The sequence below is a fragment of the Vidua chalybeata genome, chromosome 4 (assembly GCF_026979565.1).
Source record: "Vidua chalybeata isolate OUT-0048 chromosome 4, bVidCha1 merged haplotype, whole genome shotgun sequence".
Classification (NCBI taxonomy): domain Eukaryota; kingdom Metazoa; phylum Chordata; class Aves; order Passeriformes; family Viduidae; genus Vidua; species Vidua chalybeata.
Genome location: NC_071533.1, coordinates 66,281,318 through 66,302,372, shown reverse-complemented (window position 1 = coordinate 66,302,372; position 21,055 = coordinate 66,281,318). Strand labels below are relative to the sequence as shown.

Here is a 21,055-nt window from a genome sequence, read left to right as displayed (position 1 = left end):
AAACTCGTGTGTGGGATCCTTACAGGAAAAAAAGAAGAAACTAATAAAAAGAAAAATCTACACACAGGCCCAAGACACTGACTATTCCCAACTGATCAAACTCCATATGTAAAGTCATGTATGTCACAATTACCTTTGTGGCACGCCAATTCTTCAGAAACTCCTAAAGTACAAAGATATGAATTCCAACAGGGGAAAATGTATTTGAATAAATCCCTATCAATGTGTAATATTACAGAAGTTACAAAACAGCAACTGAAAGCTGCCTGTACTGTGGCTGGCTGACAGTACCTGCACTCCCAGCTCCATGCTTCCCTGACAATTAATTCCTGCTATCTTTTGGAAGGACCAGGAGTGACAAAGCTGAGTAAGATGAAAGGTCAGTTCAGCTTCTCACACCTTCACTTATTTTTATCTATTGTCAAAGAATCTCTTCTGTTCTACAAACACCTTTCTGTTTTTTGGAGCCTTCTGAAAGTCAGTTTTATACTGATGACATCGTTTCACTACCATGGATGAAATCATCCACAGAGTGCATGGATTTTTCACACAGCACTGCCTTGGGCAAGATCTTAAAAGGCAACAGAGCAGAAGACTCCATGTTATTTAAATATGAAGAGAAAAACAATAATGAAATAAAGAAAAAAATAAATCATGTTCAACAGAGCAACAACTGGAAGGGCAAACAGCAACAATTTCATGTTCGGCAGCACTTCTTAGCCTTGGCCAGCACTGTCTGTTTATATAACTGAAAGAAAGAATGCTGCCCTGAATTGCCCATTATCCCACAGAAAAGGTATTGTGGGAATGTTAGCTTTTACCTGGCTAACTTCCAGATGCTGGAAGAAAAAACACCCTTTTAAAATTTTAGTCAACTGAAAAATACTCAATATTTTTGCACTTTTACAATTATTCCAAGTTATGTATAAACTAACATAGGCCTTGAACTAAATTCATATTAAATGGCCATAGTAAGATGATGGACTGCTGTGCAAAAGAAGGAATCAAGGGGTCTCACAGCCAAACCAAACAGCCAGTACTGTATTGCTCAAACCACAGCAGCTTTGCTGAAAGCAGGTACATTTCTAGAATAGCAGAAATGTTTGCAATGTCCATAAGAGCACTTGCTGGACAATGAGAGCAGGAACTAAAAAAAAATGGCCATCCCAATTTCAGGAATGCAGCCTGTTGCTGTGAAGCTGAGTTGGCAACCTGTGACCAAGATGTTGTTTGAACCCTGCATTCTGTCATACAGGTAATGAGAGAGAAATGCATCTTGCTATGCATCTAATATCTGCATGGGACCCACGACAGAAACTGCAACAGAGAAAAATCATAGAATCATTTAGACTGGAAAATACCTCCAAGATCATGAACTGCAACCTGACACTGTCAATGCCATCACTAACAATGTCCCAAGTGCCACATCTACAGGTCTTTTAAGTATCTCCAAGGACAGTGCCTCTCCCACTGCCCTGGGCAGCCTGTTTAAATGCTTGACAACCCTTTCTGTGAAGAAATTTTTCCTAATATCCAGTCTAAACCTCATAATGGAGGTGTAAAGGTAAGTAAGGCCTCAACTGAGCCTCCTTTCCTCCAGGATAAACAACTGGACACACTTCAGCACCTCAGTGTATTTTTTGTAGTGAGGGGCCCACAGAAACACAAGACTCAAGGAGTGGCCTCACCAGTGCTGAGTACAGAGGGACAATCAGTGCCCTGGTCCTGCTGGCCACACTACTGCTGATACAGCCCAGGATGCCGCTGGCCTTCTTGGCCACCTGGCAACACGGTGGCTCACGTTCAGCCACTCTTGACCAGAACCCCCAGGTCCTTTTTCACTGGACACTTTCCACCCACTCTGCCCACAGCTTGGAGCTGCAGGGGGTTGTTGTGACCCAAGGGCAGGACTTGGCACTTGGCCTTCTTGAACCTCAGACTCATTGATCCATCCTGCCCAGATCCATCTGCAGAGCCCTCGTGTCCTCCAGCAGGTCAACACTCACACTCAACTCAGTGTCATCTGAGGACTTGCAGAGAATGCCCTCACCCAGGTCATCAATAAGAATATTAAATGGAACTCAAGAGAACCAAGTAACTGTGGACTTGAGAAGACCCCAACAAAAAATGAGCAAAAATCCCCTTTCTGTTTTAAACAGAAGGCATTTTTCTTGCTCTTTTCCATCTGGCACTTCAAGTAGCTGTCTTTACTTAACAGTCATCTTGAAGTTTTTAATAAGTTGTACAATGTGCAAACTCAAACTGAAAGAAATTATTCCTTACTTCTCCTCTTCCAAAGTTCAACTGTTAAGTAAAAATAGCTCCCAATCATGTCTCTGCTTTGCATCCCAGCAAGGGTACTCAGTGCTGGCACACCATCCCCACATTCCAGTGCACAGCACACGGAGCTGCAGCCTCCCCACTCACCAGTACTCTGCTGATTCATTTGCACACGTGTCCTGTCAAGCTAATTGGCAAAATACAACTTCCCCATTCAAATATACAGGAGGGGGTTTTGCTGTTTGAAGAGGAAGAGCTTTAATGGTGGAAATTATATTTTTGATTTGGAGAAAGCAAGCCCTTCAGTCACAGTGGAATGTTTTGCACAGCACTGTGCTCAGTCAAGCCACAGGTTGTGTTTTTAATAAGCGCATTTACCTTAAGCCAGTTCACAAATGAAAGCTCGCTGCCTCCCAAACTGTTTCCCAAACTGTTTCCCGTGTGGTCAGAGAAGACACAAAAAAAAGATTGACCAAGCACCTACTCAGAGCACCATTAATTAAAGAATCTGACTCTAATTTGCTGCCATTTCCAACAGATCCCAGAGTGCTTTCCCAGGTAAGCTCACCATCATCTGCATGCACAGAACGCACAAAATACACAGAGAAATTAAGTGAGCTACCCCAGGTCACTTCTGAGGCTTCTCACAAATGTGACAGAACCACCATGAGCATCTGGGCCATTCCACAGCCACTTGGGACATCTGCTACCACTGCCATCTCTGCTCCCCTCTCTTCCATTCCCCTGGCAATAATTAGACCACATTTGCCCTGAAAGTCAGTACCTGCGCTTGACTTCAATACTCAACTAAGATTTTTAGTAACCAGAAACTTCTACAACAAAGAAAACAAACATACAAACAAAAAAAAACAACAACAACAACAACAAAAAAAAGGCAAAAAACACCCCAAACAAACAAACAACTTCAGGAAGGTGATTCAGTTCTCATGTAGGGCATTAAATTCCTAACACAGGTCCTTCAGTGATGTTCCTTTTATAGAGAGGCACAAATCCCACACAAAGCAGCTGTATTTATGCTCAAGTGTGCTTCAAAACTAGAACACACATGCCTAACAATGTCATTGCAAAGTACAAAGCAATTTGGTTTTCCTGATTCCAATATCTTAATGCAAATGTGAAATAAGCTCAGTACACTTAGTCCCATTTTACTTACTTAAAAAAGAGTTCAAACAGGCTTGCACGACCTTAACTAACTTGATTTAAAATCATACTTAAGTAAATGCAAGCCATTTCCCAGGTATTACATGGCTTATTCATGGACTACATCTCTCACTATGCACTCCTGTGATCAAAGACATCTTAGATGTAACAGGTGAGGTTATTTACTGGTTATAAAAACCACCACTGTTTAATATTCTTTTTAGAATTAGTCTTCTAAAATGAAAACTAATTTTTATTAATTCTCTTTGAAAAACTGAGGGAGAAGTAGATGATTTTGACATCATTTTTTCCTGCACAAAAAAAGAAAAATCCCCTTCTGCCAATAAATCTTTAGGGCACTTCAATAGCTGCTGGAATTGTGTAAATACTTCAGAATATTCATCATTTCTATGAGAGCGTATCCCCAGGACAGCAAAAAACCCCAAATTCCATTTTCAGTTTCTTGGGAGTTCTTTTTCCCCTTGACTATGGGTGTCAGAAAATAATTTCTATTTCTGTATTTGTTAACAGATTTTTTAAATGTATTTTTTTTAAACAAAGCCACAAAGCTCAGAAAAATCACTAACAGAATTTAACAGACTTAAAAAACAGTTCAGATGGAAGATGGTAGCAAAGTTATGAAAATCAATGCAAAACTGCAATATTCACAGTACTTCAAGTTCTCAATTACTGGCTCCATGCAAGACACTCTTTTGTACTTTCTTAATTCAGAGGACTAAGAAAATAAGACTCATGATTTTGGAGAGTTCCCATAATCCTGAGCCTTTCCACTGAGTGGCAGAACTCGTTCCTCAACTGCAAGTAAGGAAACAAACCAATCTTTGAACATTTTGGTAGAAGTGTTATCCTGCAATAACTCAGGTTTAGTGTGGAAGATGCAGCCAGAATCCTTTCGATTTGTGAGCCCACTCCAACTCCCATCATTACCAACCACAAGCTGAATAATTCAATGTCCTGCAGGATCTAAATCTGCTAAGACAGGAAAAGTTGTGCGTGCAGCTTGCTATTCTCCTAATTCCTACTAAAAACCTTTTCTATTTCCTTCTCCAAGATGATTCTCACTGCTAAATACACAATGCTGGTTTTAAATTTTAGATGGCTGCAGGGTGGTCACGAGACAAATGCCAAGAGTATTTGCACACCTCTCTATTTACAATAAGAAGGAAAATCATCTGGAATCAAGGATTCAAAGCACAAGATCTTTTGAACAAAGACATGCTAAGAGAAACCCTTGAACAGAAGTCTGCCAAATACAAACAACATTCATAATAACCAGACAAAAAAGGCAATGTGTTGTGAAATCCTTCAAAACCATACAATACTATAGGAATTAAGTAAACTTAAAAAACTCCCCTGCAATACTCTCGTCATAGCTAATTTGTGATTTCCTGTACGCTCAGTACTAACAGCACAATGGAGCCTCTATTGTGGGCCTCCTCCCACAAGCTTTTAAAAAATGCAAGACATTCTTTTTATCTAGACTGGCGTGGCTAAAATACATCGAGCTCTACATAGATAAAAGGTCATTTCAGATGCTGCTTCTGCTCATAAAAATAAAAAATAAAAATGTGCTGCCTGGTGGTGCTGAGTTTAAAGTTCACAAAGGAGCACTGTTGTGGTGGCTAAACTGTGACCATGGATCTCAGGCAGGGCAGATGAAGGAAACCACTTTGGTTTTAGGGCAACAAGAGAAAATTCCACATTGAGAACTCTCTGCAAATTCAACACAATTCAAATCAGCTTTGAGAGTCTCGCAGAAGCTGAAAAAAATGAATGAAAATTTGACAGAATTCATGGGATAAAGCAACTGCATTATTCACTGCAAATCTTGATTGAGGGTGAAGGTAGTAAGTCCTTTAGGTGCAAGTAATTAGTTTATGGAGGTACTATAAATTGATATTGCATACTTTTTAATCTTAAATGATCCTGAAAGCTAACACAAGCCAACCAAAATGAACAAGACTTTCTGGTCGTAGCAGAAATGAAAGACAATAATCCTGGCACAGGACAGGCTGGGAAAAAAGCACAACCAGCACAGACAGACTTCCAGTATGCAGGAGAGAATTTGGTGGGGATGCAAAATAAAACATAAAATGCTGCAGTGACTTTGATCAGCACCTTAATGACCTTTCTTAGTCAAAAAATAATGTGTTAAAATGGAATTAGCTGCCCAGTTCCAGTCAGCATGGGAACACACACATACAATACTGAATTACTCAAGATCACTTCTCAGTAACCCTGATTATATGAATGGGAAAATCAACGACATGAGAAAGGCTGTGATACACATTAATACTGTTCACTGAAGCACCAGACACACATTAAGATGGTTGGTAGACCACAAATGTGAAAACGCTCATTACCCGGTTGAAAATAAACAGTTTAACATATCTGGTACAACACATTAAAGTGAAAAAATATTTAAGTATCAGTTTAAGAGTTTGGAGACTGGTTTGTGGTTATCTCTGCTAAACACTTTTGTCCTGCATGACTCTGCAAAGACTGAAGCTATGCACTCAGCAAGAGACAAACTGGCTGCAACCATCAAATGAAATTTGACTCATCTGGGAATTCTGATGAAGTGCTCCACACCACTGTTTCTGCTAAGCCATACATTTTCCTTGCAGGATTGAGAGTGCTGCAAATATGCAAAAAGCAACATCAATTTTGGACTGTTTGGCTTAAAATAGAAGGTTAATTCTGAAAATCCATATTCAGGTAAAAATACCACAGAAGCTGATGGAAACTTTGCAATTATAAATTAAAGGTACAGGGATCTGCATCAATGGCACAGTCATTACCGTCTGTCAGCCCCCAGCAGCACCTCTTGCTGACTGTAAGTCTGACTAAGAGCTGCCTGGGGCAGTTCTCTCTTCCTACAAACCCTCCTGCACATCAGCCCAATCCAACTGGAGAGCACACATCCTGGTACAGCTCCTTTCTGGCTCATTCTCCCAACTTCTGACTCACCCAAGTGCTATGATGACATTTTGCAGAGTGAAAAAAATCTATGTGTAGCAGCAGATGATGAAAATCCCCTGCAGTGCTGCTTCTCTCCTGGCTCTTTTCTGAGCTCTGCCTTGCCACTGCACTGTCCGAGCACGCTGCAGGACAGCCCCTGGCCATTCCTCTGCCTGGCCGGGCACACAGGGCTTCCTGGCACATGGTGCATGCTCCTGCCAGAGGACAGGAACACAGCTTGATGGGAATGCAGCAGGGATAGCCTTGGAGACTCCTACTTGCCATTCCTGCTGTCATCACATAGCAGCCATGGGCTAATTTTCCTATTGATTGTGTTTGGAGGGTGAGAGAGAAGAACAATTTGCCACATGGCAGCAGCAACAGAAGCGAGCCCAGCTTCCAGAGGCCCTGCCATGAGCAAAACGGAAAGCAGGACCACTCTCTTCTGCTGCCCCCAGAGCTCAGCTTTCCTCAATCACTATCTGCTGTGGTTAGACCCTGCCCTGACTGCCCAACAACCTGTGGGTGAAGGCCTACATCCCTTCTGCACAAACCCAGACACATTCAGGTAGATGTGCACAACACTAGGCTGCCCACTGTGGTTTCTCCCACTATAGACATTTCTCACTTCAGAAGGTCACATGTGAACCAAGCACAGAAGGTCTCAAAGCAACACCTGCTCTGAAAGGCAGCAGAAGTTGTGCTCTTGCCATGTTCTGCATGATGGTGTGAGAATTCATTGCTATTAAAGCTTTCAGCACATCCTGCCAGGACAGAACTCCCACCCCCCCTCATCACAGGGTGTGCCTGTGTCCCGCAGCAGAAGATGGAATCTATCAAAAAATACTGGTGCTGTTCAGGAAGACCGTAGAGCACATCCAACAATACAGAGTTTGGACTGCATACAGGAATCTGGAACTGTGACTCAAGTAAGAAATGTTTCCCTGCTTCTTTCCTTTTTTTTTTTTTGTGAGTTGGCATCAGAGCTCCCCTAAATAGACCAAAAGGAGAGGAGGGGTAACGTGGTGAGCTCTGGCACACAGGCAGAAAGCGTGAACAACTTTCACTGCAGACTTATGTAACTTTGCTGGTGGTGACACAACTCGCTGAAGGGTGGCTTATGCACAGATAAGGGACATCCACTGACCTGTAAATAGAACTATTAAAATGTGCCTTGAAATACCTCACGCAAAGCAAAATTATATAATCACATTGCCTTGTGCTTTAATACTGAAACAACAAAGGCTGCATATGCAACAGAAATGAAAGCTTTCTATTAATACCTCAACTTCAGAATTAGCTGAACAATTGTCCCCTGTCCCCAGGGCCAGCTTTTTCTGCTTTCTGCATAGGATCCCTTCTGGCTGACTACCCTGGAAGGTATGCTGCAAAGAAGTTCCACTAAAAGCCCCTTGAAAAAGGCAGGTATAAAAAAAAGATGAAAATGCAAGGATAAGCAACAGCCATCCAAAATAAATACCAGCATGAAACATACTATTGTATTAGCTACACTTAGTTCAAAGAAAAAAAATTTTTAAAAAATCAAACAATGTCAATTTTCAATTATGTTGATTAGAAACAAGCTGGATAATTAGTAAATAGAATAATAATATAGGAAACATGATATGTTTGAAATGAAGTGACAAAAATATTCCAGAAGAGAGAACAAGCTAATTCACAATCTTCCTCAAAAATTAATTTCTCATTCTGCTATAGCAAACATAAACACTTTGTTTTGCACATCAAAAAACAATTAACCTATTCATCTAAGACAGATGTTTTCCAGGAAAGGTATTTTTGAGCTTTTTTTTTTTTTTAATTTGGTGTTGAATTTTATCTTGTGATTTTTTTTTTTTTAATTAGTATTTCATTACTCCTGGAACACCCACAGGGGTAAAGGCCCAGGTTAAGGCAGGCATGCACCCCTGGGCTGTTTTCAGCAGGCAGAGCCTGCAGGTGGGGCTGGGGAATCCAGATCCAGATCCTCCCATCCCAACAAGCCACAGATTGCAGCTACCGGGTGGCACAAATTAGAGGAGCCCAGGGACTGCCTCCTGTTCCTCGAGGAACCAGACAGGTCTCTGGTCATCTTCAAAAACAATCTGAAGTTTTTACCCACTTCAACCACCAAACCAAAGCTGAACACCAAAGGGCCCCAAAAGCACCAAAAACTAGTCTAATGTGGGGACTCGCAGCGCCTTTTCCATGTCATGAACAGTTTGGGATGCACCACCACGTGAGGCCACGCACCAGTTTCAGTCAGTGAACACTCAGGTGCTCCCAGATTCCCAAAACACTCCTGATCACATTAATCATTTGGGGAGATGGGCTGAGGATTACTGTGCACTGGAAAAGATCCTGTCCTAATCACAGCTCAGAGATCCTAAACCACAACTGGAAGCGCTGCTGCGCTTCTCCCAGAGGAATACTGGTGAGGGAGCAAAGGGCTACGTTTCAGCAGGAAATGTTAATTTTAGATTTATCTGCAACGCATGTTTTCCTGATCAATTCGCAGATTTGAATGAATCATTGTCTTTGCTCCTGAGGCAATAGGGGAGAAAGAGACCCAAAACTACAGCTGGGAATTTGTCTTCCCGAACAGTAAATCCATTGCTCCTCTGTCTGGGAGTGAGAAAGCACGTGCAGCTGAGGAACTAAGGCTAAAGGGCTCTGTAGTACAACTTTTATCCTCACCTTAAATTTTAGGACATGTATTAAAAGCGTAACTTCATCTCTACTCTCACACTAAATAAATAATTATGGGGCCAGGAGGTGAGGGAGCCTCAGAGGAGGCTGTTACACTGCTGCAATGCCAACTGCTCTGGGATTTGAAAGCTTGACACATGCTGGAGTATCACCTCATCAATGTTCCCAGCTGGCTTGGGAGGCAAAAGCCTGACTACTACTCTTAAAGGCAGGTCTCACACATGAGCAGCCAAGTGCTCCAGATAAGCTTCAAGAAATACAGTTATTACAAATGCACGGCACGTAAGTCAAAACAAAATGGCAACAAGAACTTTTAGCCCAAAACATCAGCACAGTTTCAAGTTTTAATTCTCTTATGTGAAATACCACTGTATTTCACATTAAAGAATTAAAGATCATGTTGCTTCTCAGCATCTTTGCTTAAAAAGACATTAAAATCTGTGCCTTTCTACACACTCACTACTGTTCAAACTGTTTTCTGGTAAAATAAGCTTTTTACTTTGTTTTTTCATATTTACAGTATTCACATAAAACAAGGTACTTTGGGAGAATGTCAGGTTTTTTTTCCCAAAAGGGGATGACCCAGCCTAGTCAGTGATCTGTGAGTCAGTACATGTTCTTATTTTATAACGTGGGATTGACTTTATGTTTCAAAACGTTGGCAAGTGCACTGCTGTATCTGTATGATAGCACTTCACAGTGTGCAGCCCAATCCTAATCTCTCGGATCACACTTTTGGCTAAGAGCTGCAACCCACTCTGTTTACACTGCAAATAAAACAACAGCTCTCAGAAACAGAGAGATTAATAAATTGAAGGATCACACATTTCTAACAAAGGGCAGACACTATTTTATATTTATGATTCAGAAGGACAAGTCAAGAGGTAACCAAACTGAGAAGCATAAGGGCACCTGCAATTTGTTTTATCATGCTACCAGAACTCCACAGGATGACGAAGTATCACAGCATATACAATATTTACCATGAGGAGCTTTCTACACGCAGTGTGCTCGGAAGCTGCACGCTCCAGCTATTCCTTAACTACATATGGCAACACTCAACTGCAAAATTCACAAAGGTGACTGGAGTAGTTTCATTTCAAAATAGCAGTTTCATTGACTAAACTCTTCTACTGAGCATGACTACAGCAGTTCTCAGGATCATTACGATTTTATTTGCCAGTTCAGCAATGAAATAACACACTCCCTGATGGAGAAACGCTGAATCTGTGTTATTTTGGGGGGGGGGGGGTGTATGGGGGTGCGTGTTTACAGAAGAACAGAGAACACACCATTGACTCTGCATCAATTTACACCCTCAATGCCATCAAACAAACACAGAGAAGCTAAATTCATGTAGCAAGTATTATTCTATATTAACAATGACAAAAATGAGGGAACAATTTAACTCTCCCACTTTCATCTGTTTATGAATTGCAATCACTTCCTAAATACCCATTTCTTGTTCAGGCAGGAAAAGAGGCAGGTTGGGGGCAGAGGGTTGTTTGTTTCCTTTTGGTTTGAGATACACCAGTGAATTGCCAATGGGCAAAATATTTTGTCACTACCTCACTCTGGGGATGGCTGACATAATAATAAACTGAAGAGGATGCTATCTGTCAAACATTAAGGAATTCCAATATTGAAATCTTGCTGCCTTTGGGGGTCAATAAAGAGCAACATTATAAAAGACACTAAAGTTAGCAGTTTGGGCTGCTAATTTTACACGCCTGCTTCACCAACGCACAGCTAAAAATAGATAAAACAGATAAGAGCACAGAACAAAGAGATGCACTGGACAATTATCTTTCTGCTAGCAGTCTAATTTATACTCAGCTGTTTAACCCTTCTTATTCATAAAAGAAACAGATTTTCAAAGTATTATTTAATGCAATCTCAGCATGGAATTATTAAAGAATGTTTTATTTTTCTTAGTATTTTCTTGCTCCCGTCCTAGTGGGACAGAATAATGAGATTTAAAATATTTTAATAAGGGCATCAGGCTACTTGCCAAGGGGCTCGAATACTAAATAAGAAGATTTACATCTTTTAAGACCCTGGAGGAGGAATCAGTGCCATGCTCTTAAAACACGCACACACATGGCAAATATGACAGTTAATTTTAATTCACTGGAAAAGAAAGTACACACTCACTTCAGTTTATTAGGCCTCATTATTTTCAATGAGGCTAAAGGGATGACTATCTTTAGCTGCTCCAACGTGGCCTAAAAGCAAACATTCTTCCTGATAAGGACAACACTTACTAAAATATAAGGCATCGTGAAATTGTTCAATTTAAGTTACAACAGGTGAAATTTTAAAAACCAGCACTGCTAACAATATTTTCTACCATCATGCTATCCAGCTCGGTTCTATGACTTAAATCCTGACTTTTGAATTTAATTTTTAGAGGAAAACAAAGCAGCATAGCAGTCTGACTCATATCTACACTGTAAGCAGGCTTATTCTAGGCTTTGTAGCCTTCTTTTGGTAACATTTGCTTACAAAATGATAACGTTTATAAACAGAATCGACATTCTGTCTCCTTATGTCTGGGGGCAGGAAAAAAAAAACACCTTCAAATTAACATGACAATTTATGCCCGGCAATTCTGGAGGCATCACCCTGTGCATATTATTCATGTTACCTTAAAAGCAACAGAATAAACGCATGCTTAAAAAGAAAAAAAAAAAAAAAAAAAAAAAAAAAAAGCGGGGGAAAGAAAGCAACAGAGAAATTGAGATTTAGGGTGAAGAGCCTTACCTCTGACACACAACCCGTCCGCAGCTCTGCCAAAACCATCCCACCAGCCAGGCCTTAAACACTTTTTTACAGCAATAAAACGCCGCTTTTAAACTTCCTGTTTACCCAAACACCGACCCAGCTTTCCCGCAGCTCGGAGCCGGCACCGCTCGCCCCACGAGCGAGAGGGGGGACCCAACACCCCAAAGCTCCCCTGGGGGACCCAGCACCCCGAAGCCCTCCCGGGCGCAGCTTTAGCGCCCTTTGAGTTTGGTACTTCGGGACGACTCGCACCCCCCGCCCCTCCGCCTCTCGTTTTTTTATTTCCCTTTATGTTTTTACCCAACCTCAAAAAGCAGCCACCGGGCAAAGTTGCGCCGGCGCTGCGGCCGCCAGGGCAGCCCCGCTGCCCGCGGCGGGGCCCGGAGCGGCGGTGACGGGCACACAAAGCGCGGCGGCGGCGGCCGCTCGTGTGTGTCCCCCCCCTCCCCGCCCGCCCCGCACCGCACCGCGGCGAGCAGGCCGAATGGTTTACCTAGAGGCAAGCCCTTGTTCAGGAGGTGCGAACTTCCCATGGAGGCGCCGCACTCCGTCCGCGCCCGCCGCGGGGAGGAGGAGGACGATGAGGACGAGGAGGATGCCGGGGGGCAGCGCCGCTCGGAGCCGCCGCGGCAGCCGCGGCATATGGCGGCCGCTCCGTGGGCGCCCCCGAACTGAGCGGCGCCTCGGTGCGCGCCCCCGCCGCCGGGCGCGTCCCCGCCGCCGCCGCGCGCACGCGCGCCCGCCCGCCCCCGCGGGAGGGAGGGGCGGGGTGGGGCGGAGGGGGGGCGTGGGGGGGAGCGGCCGCCGCCGCCGCCGCCGCGCCCCCCAGGCTCGATCTCCTGGTTCTAGGCGGGCGCCGAGACGAACGAGACAGCGGGGCGGGCGAGCCTGCCTCGGCCGCGCGCAGCGAAACCGGGACCTGCCCTGGGACGCGATGTCGCCAGTGCTTTGTTTTGTTTTGTTTTGTTTTGTTCAAACTTCGGCAAAGTTAACGCTGGCTGCGTTCTCAGAGTCAAGGAATGGGTCATTTTGGGAGGGACCACAGTGGGTCATCGAGTCCAACCTCCCTGCTCAAACAAGGTTTTCCCAGAGCGCACGGCTCAGGATTGCATCCAGACGGGTCTGGAACTTCTCCAGGGAAGGAGACTCCACACCCTCTCTGGACAATGCATTCCGTATGCAGTCACTGCAAAGGAAAGAAGTTCCTCCGCAAGTTCAGGTGGAACTTCTGCCTATCGCTTTCTGCCCATTCCTGGCATCCCAAAACGTCAGCACCTCTGGTGTTTCGCTGTATTTGTGATTCGGCTAAGGCTTTTCCCTCACGAACTAACAGGAATGAAAACAAATAAAGCCATAACGCTCTAATTTTGCCGCCGGTGTGGGTCAGTGCCTCCTGCAGCTGCCCTAAAGAGCCCCAGAACTAACCCCGCGGTGTCCGCAGGGTCGGCACCGCCGCGAGCGGGGCCGGCTCTTAGAAAAAGAGCAGCGAATTGCCCAAAGCCAATGAATCCAAGGCTGGTTTCTTCCCCACGGGAACGCTCCCATCGCGCTCACGTGGCCGCGGTGCCTCGGGGTCACCCCCTGCCCGCCATGCCCTCCCCGCCCGAACAGCGGCGGCGGCGGCCGACGCAAACCAAAGTGGTGGCGGCGCCCCCGCGGCCGCTGGGTCGGCTGACGGCGGCCCCGCCCGGGCGCGGTGAGGGAGCGGCGGCCGCCATGGCCCCGCCGCCTGCTGCCCCGCGGCTTTTCTCTCCTCAGCGCCCGGAGCTCCGCTCCAGCCCTCCCAGAAACTTTCTACTGGCACAGCTGCCCCTTCCTCCTTCCCAGCCGCGGGCGGGAAGCGGAGCCGCGGCCGTTCGCTCATCCGTCCCCACCCACAGCCCAGCCCAGCCCGGCAGCGAACATCCCTTCTCTGGGTTTTTCCAGAAATAAAACAATCGTTTCCTGTCAGCAAACGGCCCCGGCATCCCTCAGGGACCCGGACCCTCTCGGATAAAGACAGACACTCCTGGGTAGCAAACGAGCAATTCACTGGGAGAACGGACAGGGCTGTAGATTTTTCCCCGGGTTTTTTGGGAGTTGGTTTGCCTATGAGGGGAATATTCGAACCCAGAGGTTATGAAGGGTGGTTTTAGCCTCCGAGTCGTGTGGATTTCAGGAATCCGTTCAGGGCACAACTCAAGGATTTTAGCATACAGACAGCCTCCAGCAGTTTGGCTTCAGCTCCCTAATAACTTGTTTTCCCGCATCATTTCCCAGGTTGTGTGTCCCTTTCATGGGATTATCCACCGGGACTGGGAGGTAACTCCCAGGACAAGTTTATGCAGCCTCTGACTTATCTTCATTTTCCTCCTGTACTCCTGGGAAAGCCTTTTATGGCTCAGCACAGACATCTCAGACATCCCTCAAAGAACAGTTTCCTTAAATTCTCACTGTGCATCGCTAGGGCAGCATCTAGCCAAGCGCCTCATGTGGGGTTTGTATAAATAAATTTGGGTTTAATCACTTTAAAGTGGCTAACCACTTTATTGCCATTTATAGATGTTAGCAAAATACAAAAACACATACATATCAAAGCTCTAAGGAGAAAATAATTATTTTTTTCTCCCTCACTGCTTCAGTTGCCATGTGGCAGAGTATCAGGAATGAGCATTAGGGGGTCAAACACGCTTAAACCACAAGAGAAATATCTGTAAATACCAATATGGATATGAAAATATCCAGAAAAAAAATTACTAGAGGAAAAGGAAAAAATCAAAAATGAAATTAAGAATTCAGTTGCATTTCTTAATAGAGAGACATAAACAGATGCAGGCACTGAGACCATGTCCTCGGTGGGGTTACATGACTGGGCAAATGTTTAGATCTAAACTGGAACTGCTGCTTTGGGGAGGGAGGGGAGTGTGGCACAAAATATTATGACAAGGGGAGTGCTCTAAGTGAGGATAAGTTGGCATGATGAACAGATGGAGGATTCAATAACAGGAGGTTATTAATACTGCAGTTTGGTATTCTCCACGCTACTTCGTGAAGGGATTCATATGCTTGCTCTTTTTCCTTTCTGAGTGTACACAGACCTAACAAATACACACACTGTAGGTAACACGGGACTCAGGTCCCTCCTGGCACACCCATCACAAGTTCATGCCTCCTGGGAATATATCATGGGCTGGATCCTCAGCTGATGCTGACTGGACCAACAGTGTTCCCTCCATTAGCAGCAAGCCCAGTTGCACCTGCTGAAGGAAAGAGGTTATCTGACCCCATCTCCCCAGCCAAAAGGTCTCTGCACCCTGCTCGACAGCTGCCACGAGGCACCTGCTCTACAGAATAAACTGTGCAGACTCTCAGGATGGAAAAGAACATGAAGTAACTCGAGCAAAATGGAAGTTTTTCTTCCAGTGCTCTTTCTGCTTCAGAAAATGCAGCTCATTATTCCCCAAATTCAGCCCTCCTCCCTTGCATGGCTGCCAGTGGCCCAGTTTAGGTCTGGACATGAGAAAATCCAGGAGCAGAAGAGCTGACTCCAGCTAAGCCTCCGGTTGCCCCCATCCGTTTTGCTTCCTGCTTTCTTCCAGCAGCTCGCCTCTGGATCACCTCACATTCAGTCATCTTCACAACTTTTACACCATGGCTCACAGAGCTACAATACATCCTTCACAAAGCCTAACAATCCCCATCCTCTTATTGCATTTGGGCACTGCTGTTACTGCAATCTCTTTTTTCAACAGCAGTGTAACACAGCTGAGTGTCTTCTGTGCCCTGCACTAAGAATTATGGCATTTTTCAAAGCCCCCAAACTGTTTCTTGGCTTCATGAGTCAGCTGGAAGAGCACATGTGCTCCAGAGCAAATACATTGTTTTAAGTGTATCTGTTAACAGCCATATGTATAATTTAAGTACAAGTTTTATTCCCCTCAGAATGGGCAATCATAAGGGCATGACCTTGGGCTTTCACAAATTCAGAGCATTAGGGTTCACCATCTTTAGCAGATGTGACTTTGAAGATACTGAAAGAGGAAGTTTTACTGTTTTACCCCCTAAGCAATGAGCCAAGATACATGTTGAATGTTTTCTGAAGTGTATAGCGAGGTTTGACAATTTTCTTACACAAAGATACTGCTATTGTGTGCTTACAGATTTTCTTTGGTTTGTCACAGCCGTGTGTGCTGGTTCTTTCATGCATGATTTTCCTTTGTTATCAAACAGACATCATTCATTGTAACAGTTTTTAAAGCCATAAATTTAAAACCTTTATGCATTTTTAATCAAAATGCAAGATTATGTTTCAATGGAGTATCTTAACTTTTGTCAACAGTAAATCTTGCAGATGCTATTATAAGATCCTAGGAGAGATTTATGTCAGAAGAAAAGAATGGTTGGATAAAGCGGGCCCAACATTGACCTTTATCCTAAAATAGATTGTTTAAATGTATAATCAAACTAAGTCAATACAATTTATTTAAAATCTGTAAAGAAAACTTTGTTTGGATTAAAATATTTCCTTAATTCTTTCACTTAGATCCAGAAAAGCATTTGTTTATATAACACACACACAGATCAGCCTACTTTGATTTTGCAATTGCGTATTTCAATTACAGCTTCTTTTTTATTTTAGTTTTAACTTCCCCTGTGTGCAACTTCCCACTTCAAGAAGTTAATGCTTTCTGGTTCATGTGAAAGTCATTTTGGAGAAAAATCTTCAGCAGGTTTTGAGGGGAAAAAGGGAAAAAAAGAATAATTGACTAAAGAGAACCACCTCATCTTTGAGAAATTGTAGTCATTGCAAGCATGAAATAAAATAGAGGACCTTCATCTACTGTTAGAAAAAAGGTGAAGGATGAAAATAGTAGATTTAAGTTCCACTTAATGAACAAGAAGTTCAGCTGTGTCAAGCCTTCAAAGTCATTTTTGAAATGCCAAATGTGCATTGCTCCTTTCTTAGATTGGAACAGCTCTACTAGCTCTGTGCTGGAAATACGAAGTGAAAAATCTTGTAGTGAGCTGCATGAATGGAAGAATAAATTCCCTTCAAGCCACTAAACACAAAAAAACCCTCTCTCTTCTGATGTTATCTGTATTAAGTGACTAAGGGATTTTCTTCTTGTTCTCACCCTCTTCATACAAGTGCTAAAAAACCATAAGAACCAGGGTGGAATTAAATCCTCTGCATTTTCTGGTTGTCGTGAAATGAGACATATTTTCGATCTAGTCAGGAGGAGTTACGAGATCATCTCCAGGATGGTCTGTGTTCTGGCTGAAGAGAGAAAGAAGATAGAGATGAGCAGCAGAAGAAACCTATCAAGAACCATTAGTGGATGTCAGCCATTGTCCATCTGTTCACAGTGGAATAAATCCAGACCTGAAGGAACAATTGCAACCTGCCCCATATGGCTCGCTCCCTTCTGCGCTGGCAGGGCTTCTTTGGGGACTTGACATTGGATGAGGTAAAGGAGAAGCGGCGCAATCTGTGTTCCCAGCAATGAACAGCCAATTAACATGAAAGGACAAAAAATGGGTTAGTGACCTGGGGAAGGTTTTCTCCTCCTCACCTGTCTGAAATCTTGGTGCTCATTCAGACTGTGTAACTGGCATAGCTGAGGGTCCTGCTATTAATGAAATCTTAGAAATTTACATTTAGCTACTAACAAAATTCTGTGGACAGTGGGTATCCCTCACTTGGTGAGACCACGGATCCAATTGTCTCCCAAAGTATTAAAGAAGGCATTTAGAATATATTACACTCACATGCCATTAAAAATTATAATGCACTGTGCTTTCAACATAATGAACCAGTGTAACAACATTCTGCATTTACTTTTATAGAACTGAATTATTGAGTAGTAATTTACTTCTCAAGTTTTAAATCAGTCTGGGCCTGGTCATGAAGCAAAGTGCTATTTTTTAGATGATTAAGGGAAGTAGGCTATGGCCCATGCAGAATAGTTATGAAATCTCACTGTCTCTTTAGAATTATAATGAGAACCAGATACTCTTTATGATGTTGCATTTTGCATGCAAAAAACGAGATAAATTAAGGCCAACTGAAGGGATCAAAACCCACAAGTCTGTAGTACATTCAATAACCTGTTTGGTGGTGGCAACTTCACAGGTAATATGGAGAATAATGAACCATCCAATGGCCTAAACAGAACCAGTGGATATCCTAAATGAACTTGCTACTGGGGGTGTCTTACTGGGCTGCAGTGTCATTTGCACTCTACTATCCTCCACCTCCTCTTGAGTTCTAACACACTTGGCATCTTATTTTTATCAAAGCTGCACAACAAGTAGCCAGGGAAGAAAGCAAAAGTTGTATCAGAGATAGTTTTCAAGTTCCCAAACAATTATATTTGCATTTGTGACTGTAATTCATTCACTAGGTGGCATAGAAAGCATCATACTTCCTTGTTTCAAACACGCACCACAAGACTGAGGATGCCCTCAAGAAAAATTAAACACATATGAAATGAAAGCCACATCTCCCTAAGAATTTAGCTAGAGACTTTGCTCTGAAACTTAGCACAAGTCTTACCCATCTGAAAAACCAGCAAGGATACTAAAGGATGAAAAAAGCAGAACAGTGTTACATGAAACTGGCCATTTGCTACAAATGACATTAAACACAACCACACACAGAGATTATGGACATTTATGACATTGAAATGAACTCTCCTGCTTTGTCAAATTTACTCAGGATGATGACAAGTTACCAGGCTTGAATTTCATCCTCTTCCAAACTGAGCACTGCTTTGTACCACCATGAAATACTGCACTACCAGCATTCTGCTATCACCTACTGCTATGATAAGAGAGTGGTTCATTAGTGAGCAAAAAGTGACCTCTAGTGAATCCCCACACCAGCTCCTGAGACACAGCACCTCCCTGGCTGTCCCTGACTGATCACATCCCCATCCAATTAAAATCTGATCATGCTGTACCCCAACACCAGTCAGCAGCTGCACCCCATCAGTCAAGCACTTCAGGTACCTGCAGTAGCCCACACTGTGCACAGCAGCTGTAACAAGCAACAGAAGACACTGGCACTCTGAAAAAACCTGAACACATTTGTCTCAACACAGTAAAACCTGCCCACTGATAACTGCTAGATAATTTAATGGACGATAGCAAAACATGCAAGCTCTACCTGGAGATTAAAATTATTTAATTTAAAAAGTAGTATATCCAGAAATTTGTAAACAAAATGAGAAAAAATCCTATTAAATATGTAAAAATAATACCAATGTCAGTGATCTTTGCACTCTAAGAAAACAGGAAAATTAGAGTAGAGAATCACAGTAAGCAAAGAGATGGGCAGTGAAAATCAATTTTATATTTACAACATACGGAACAATATACAGGCTAGGCAATCCATTCCAGTGAATGGTCAATGGTTTTAGACCAGTAAAAAGAAGCTAGCAAGGTTTCATGTGTAAAACACCTACCCCATTAGCCAAAGAAACATATTCCATGTTCTCTGCCTCCATATACCTGGTAACACACTAATATTTTTAACCTTCTCCTAATAGATGTATCTTTTCCTAACAAACATCTATCAGAGGTTATTGAGATGCCCACCTTTTTGCTTTTATTAAGCCAAAATACTCTTGTGCAGCTCTTTTACCTCCTAGTCTCAAGACTTAGAACTTAATAGCTGAAAAGTAAACTGCAACTGATCCCTATGCAAGACTCCCCAAGATATAATTCAGATCTGTAAGGGACATCAATTTATGTGATTTACAGAGTGATGTGAAAAAAAAAAATATATATATATTTAAAACAGTGCCTTTGTATAGCTGAATAATGAGAGAGCAGCGTGTTCTCCTAGCAGAAAGATCACACTACTTATATTCACGTAACACAGAATTTCACTACAGAAGCAAAGGCGATTCAAAGAGGTGATAATCAGTATCAACAGATTTACTGCTATTTGAGCTGATCTGTACTGCCAAATACCCTGACTTACAGACTAAGGCAGCACTGAGCATTATGATAGGATGGTATTATTTAAAGATTAATGGATAAACTTTCCAAAGGCCTTATCATAGTACATGAAGAAGATACTGCAGAGAGAGCACATCTCATGGAAATGTTTGCTAAATCATTGTCTTTTTAACGGTTCAATTCCTCTACACAGCAAAACACCATCTGACAGGGTTGTTTTGTTGAATTTGTATCACAGCACAGCACAACTCTGGTCCTACAAGTGTCTTCTGGGAACTCCATCATCTCACAACAACCATTACTCTCGACAGAGCAGGATCACTGGTGCAATTTTAAACACAGTTCTCATTGTGCCAGGCAGGCATTGGCAAGGTGGCTGGGCTGGCACATCTGCAGCATTTGCGATTCACAATGGCACTGTGGAAAGCCCACAAAGAGTTCATCCTGAGCTATAAACAGAATTGTTTGAGATCACTAACTGCAGCCATTAACCCAGCACTGCCAAGGCCACCATTACACCGTGTCCCCATGGGCCACATCTACATGTCTTTTAAATACCTCCAAGGACAGTGACTCAACCACTGCCCTGGGCAGGCTGTTCCAATGCTTGGGCACCCACTCCATCAAGAATTTTTTCCTAATATCCAATCTAAACCTCCCTGGCACAACCTGAGGCCACTTCCTCTTGTCATGTCACTTGTCCAGGTCCTTCCCCTGAGTGAGTCACCCTGCCATGGAAGGAGATCGGGTTGGTCAAGCAGGCCCTGCCTTTCATAAAGCCCAGACTGACAGGCGTGTAGTTCCCAAATCCTCCTTCACGCCCTTCTGGTGGATGGTGTCCTGTTTGCAAAGCTCCAGTCCCCTGGGACCTCCCCAGTGAGCCAGGACTGCTGGGAAATGATAGAAAGTGGCTTGCAGAGCAAAACAAATGGCATTAAAATAAATTCTGTGACAGTTTTGAAAGGTAAATTTCCTGGAACAGACTATTGAGTAGAAGAGGACTTGGAACATTATGTACCTTTTGAAAGCAGTTTCAATTAATGCAGACCATGTTGCATATCTTGCTTTTTTTCTTTTTTTTTTTCCTCTCATTTATTTCATCAAGACAATTACTTGGTTTCTTAACATATGCTGTATTTTTCATGAAGCAGGATATATTGTACTGCTTTTATGTAATGAACTATTATTTTTCACTACA

General features: G+C 43.1%; 1 protein-coding gene across 9 annotated transcripts in view; it reads right to left on the bottom strand.

Moving 5' to 3' along the window:
• Window positions 1-21,055, bottom strand: part of CTBP1 (C-terminal binding protein 1) — a 234,140-nt gene that overhangs the window by 52,861 nt on the left and 160,224 nt on the right. For 2 of the 9 annotated variants that reach the window (XM_053940076.1, XM_053940073.1), the window contains exon 1: window positions 12,407-12,611. The exons of 5 other annotated variants lie outside the window; for them this stretch is intronic. Coding sequence is in view for 1 of the 4 variants with exons in the window: in XM_053940073.1 (XP_053796048.1) it covers window positions 12,407-12,446 (40 nt within the window). In the remaining 3 variants the exon portion in view is untranslated. Of the gene's footprint in view, window positions 1-11,892; window positions 11,915-12,406; window positions 12,613-21,055 lie in introns of those variants that run through there. 2 more of the 9 variants (XM_053940074.1, XM_053940080.1) reach the window with 2 other exon arrangements.